We start from the raw sequence: 3,053 nt of genomic DNA, 5'->3' as shown, positions 1-3,053 counted from the left end.
AATGCCTGCAGTGTATAAATTCAAAAGATTTCCAATTGTTGCACGCAAAAGACATGAGTTCAATTCCTGTGTAGGGGAATTCCCTGTATCATTTATCTCCGCTTTTCATATGGGAAGGTGTATCCCTCCAATCAGGGTTGACCTGACTGACATGTAAGATTGGAACAGCCTTCTTCTTATTAAATTGTCTAAATAACACTGTGTCAATTAAGATGTAAAGTACTTTTGTATTTCAGTTTGTTGAATTTATTCTCCTCCCCCACCTAGGTACAACAACACAGCCCGGCTCTTCCTTCACGTCACAATCCTCCAGGCAGTGGCGCTACTGTGCTTGTCTCTGACACCGTCGATAACTTTGCTCATCTGCTTCTTGACCCCCCTGGGCCTGGTGACCTCTGTGTCTCGGGTCAGTGGAACGACCTTGACCATACAGCGTTCCGGCAACACGGCACTGGGATCTGTTATGGGGCTCAGTCAGAGTGTCATGGCCATCGCGCGGATGATAGCCCCGTTTTTAGCGGGTTTGGCACAAGAGATCAGTGTTGATGGAGCATCTTATATCAGCGTAGTTGCAGCGGCTTTGAGCGTTGCTATCATGGTTGTGAGACCCCAAGACCCCGTGTCCAGAAAACTTAAAACATCATGAGAGGGAATCAAATTTTAACTTGTTATTGTTGTTATTAAATTTAATTTATGCATTATGATTTATTTTGGAGAGCAGCTTAAAGTTGAATTGTTCATGTTTGTTATTAACAATTGTTTTACTGCATTTCTGTTCAACTCTCTCTTGAAGCAATTATTGGGGGCTCTCGTGGCCTAGAGGTTAAGGTGTTGGCCTCTCATTCAAAGGTCCCAGGTTCGAATCAGGGTAGTGACCAAAAATTTTTCTTCTTTAAAATTGTCTCCTTTCACCTCCTTTCCTGCTCTCTAGCAATGTTCTGTCGTCTGCTTTTGTCTCCTCTTTCTGCCCCCACCCCCTCACCTCCTTTGCCCCCTCCTCTGGGATCCTGACTCTTTCTGCAGCCTTTCTACTGCAACTTCTTGGCTCCTTCCTACTGCTGTCTTTCAGCCACACCCCTGATCTTCTGGTAGGAAAGATCTACACCTAGCCTTCTCGGACAAGGGCAAAAAATCTGGGAGGGCACATGTGCAAGTTGCGCTCGTTAAAGATCCCTTGGTGGTCTAAAAATCGATTAGAGTAGGCTTCGGCCACCACACGGGCAAAATTCAAAATTTCCTACCAACTGAATATATTAGATGTGTCCCGCACGCTCATATGACCTTATGCAGTTGCGAGCGCCATAAAACACTAAAAACACTTACCAAAAAAAAGCAATTATAGGATCAGTGAAGCCTTTCTAGTGCCATAAAAGTAAAAGCACACAGAACAATCAATCTTCATTGATAGTTTAGAGGGCCTACATTTTCTACGCGGATACAATGCATGCAGGTCTACAAGTATGACATTTTATAGACCACTGTTTTATTTTTCTCCCTAAGGGTAAGGACATATTTATAAAATCATGCTGTGCAATTGATTGATATATATATATATGTATATGAAGTATTGTACAATGTAGATCACAAGATTCTATTTCTGCAGTAAAGTTTATTTTCAAATGTAACAATTTTTTGTGTTCTACTTTTTTAAATCCTAGTAGTAGCTACTTGGTTATGTGTGCGTCTATAAAAATGTTTGGGTTTATGTGGCCCACATGATTATCATCCTTTCCTTCTTCCAGAACAGCTGAAATGGCTCTACTTTAGGTGTCATACCTCACTCCATATCGTCTCCCTTATAAGACTGGCGACACCACAAACTATGGAAACATTTTTTAAATTTGACGAACCAATAGTGCGTGATTGATAAGTGTCATAAAGTACCCATATATATTATTAATTATTTATACATGTGTGTGTGTGTGTGTGTGTGTGTATTTTGGCACAATGTGACCGATTCAACTCGCGATCTTGAAAAACAAACGCAGTACAGGGGATGATGCTTGATGATGACAGTTGCTCACTTTTACTTTTTGGATTATACCTTTTACTAACTGGGTTTGGCCCTGACTCACAGTGACAAGCAAATTCAAGGCAGTCCAGCTCCTGAAATTTGTACATTAGTTGGACTGTTCAAGTACAAACGACTGAACTTGTTCAGAAGCTATAGGCAGTTAGCCTTATGTGACCAAGGGTAAGAATATCAATCTCATACCCAGTATGCTATTACTTTGTCTTCCAGTGTTTCGGTATGCTTCCATGTCTGGATATATGAGTATGAGCATGTTAGTCACTGATAAAATCAGTTAAAATTTTAAGAAAGATGTGCACTTCGTAGGACTAGGACGCTTGATCTGCCATGTGAGCGCCTTGAATGTCGCAATAAAATATGATACATATGAAGGCAGGAGGCAGGGGTAAACCAAGAAGTACTTAGTGAAAGCACTTGGAACAAATGTGTGACCAAAGAAAAAAAACAACAACAGGGAAGTGTTTTACCGTTGTTGTTTTTTGGGGGGTTTTTTTAGGTTTAATAGAGTAAACAAGCAGAAGAAATGAGAAATGAACCATTATAATCACTACCGTAATGCCTGTTTTACAATTGTAGATCAGGTCTATTTTACGAAGAAACCTCCTTTAATTTGTTCCATTGAGTCCCTCTTCATCAACTCCATGACGATACCATAGACTTATTAGACTTGGAAATAAAACAACAGGCTGTATTTTAGCACATCTTTGTGTTGGGATGTGATACTGCCCAGGTTGGCCCAGATAGCTAGTATGGAAGAAGCCCGCTTCTTAATTCGTCTCAATTCCGTGGGCCCAAAACCCACGATTGAAAAGACAGAATGATGCTCTGTGGAGGCCAACAATATACGGTAGTCTGTTTTTGACAACATATTTTTTACATATCATGTATGTATACCAGTACAGGCTAGTATTGAATATATGCAAAGCCCCAGAAAGCAAAGTTTACAGGACAGAGAAAAAAATGTTTTATTCTTTTGATAATTGTACCGACATTATGTATGTTTTCTTGCATTATTCAACTC

General features: G+C 40.3%; 1 protein-coding gene across 1 annotated transcript in view; it reads left to right on the top strand.

The window, feature by feature from the left end:
• Positions 1-753, top strand: part of LOC101853569 (major facilitator superfamily domain-containing protein 9) — an 11,368-nt gene extending 10,615 nt beyond the window's left edge. The window contains exon 8 of the mRNA XM_005102071.3: positions 268-753. Coding sequence (XP_005102128.1) covers positions 268-646 — 379 coding nt within the window. The 3' untranslated portion in view covers positions 647-753. The remainder of the gene's footprint in view (positions 1-267) is intronic.
• The last annotated feature ends 2,300 nt before the right edge of the window (positions 754-3,053 follow it).

This window comes from Aplysia californica, unplaced genomic scaffold (genome assembly GCF_000002075.1).
Source record: "Aplysia californica isolate F4 #8 unplaced genomic scaffold, AplCal3.0 scaffold00311, whole genome shotgun sequence".
NCBI lineage: Eukaryota > Metazoa > Mollusca > Gastropoda > Aplysiida > Aplysiidae > Aplysia > Aplysia californica.
Note: the sequence above shows the minus strand (reverse complement) of the source record. Positions and strands in the feature narration are given on the sequence as shown.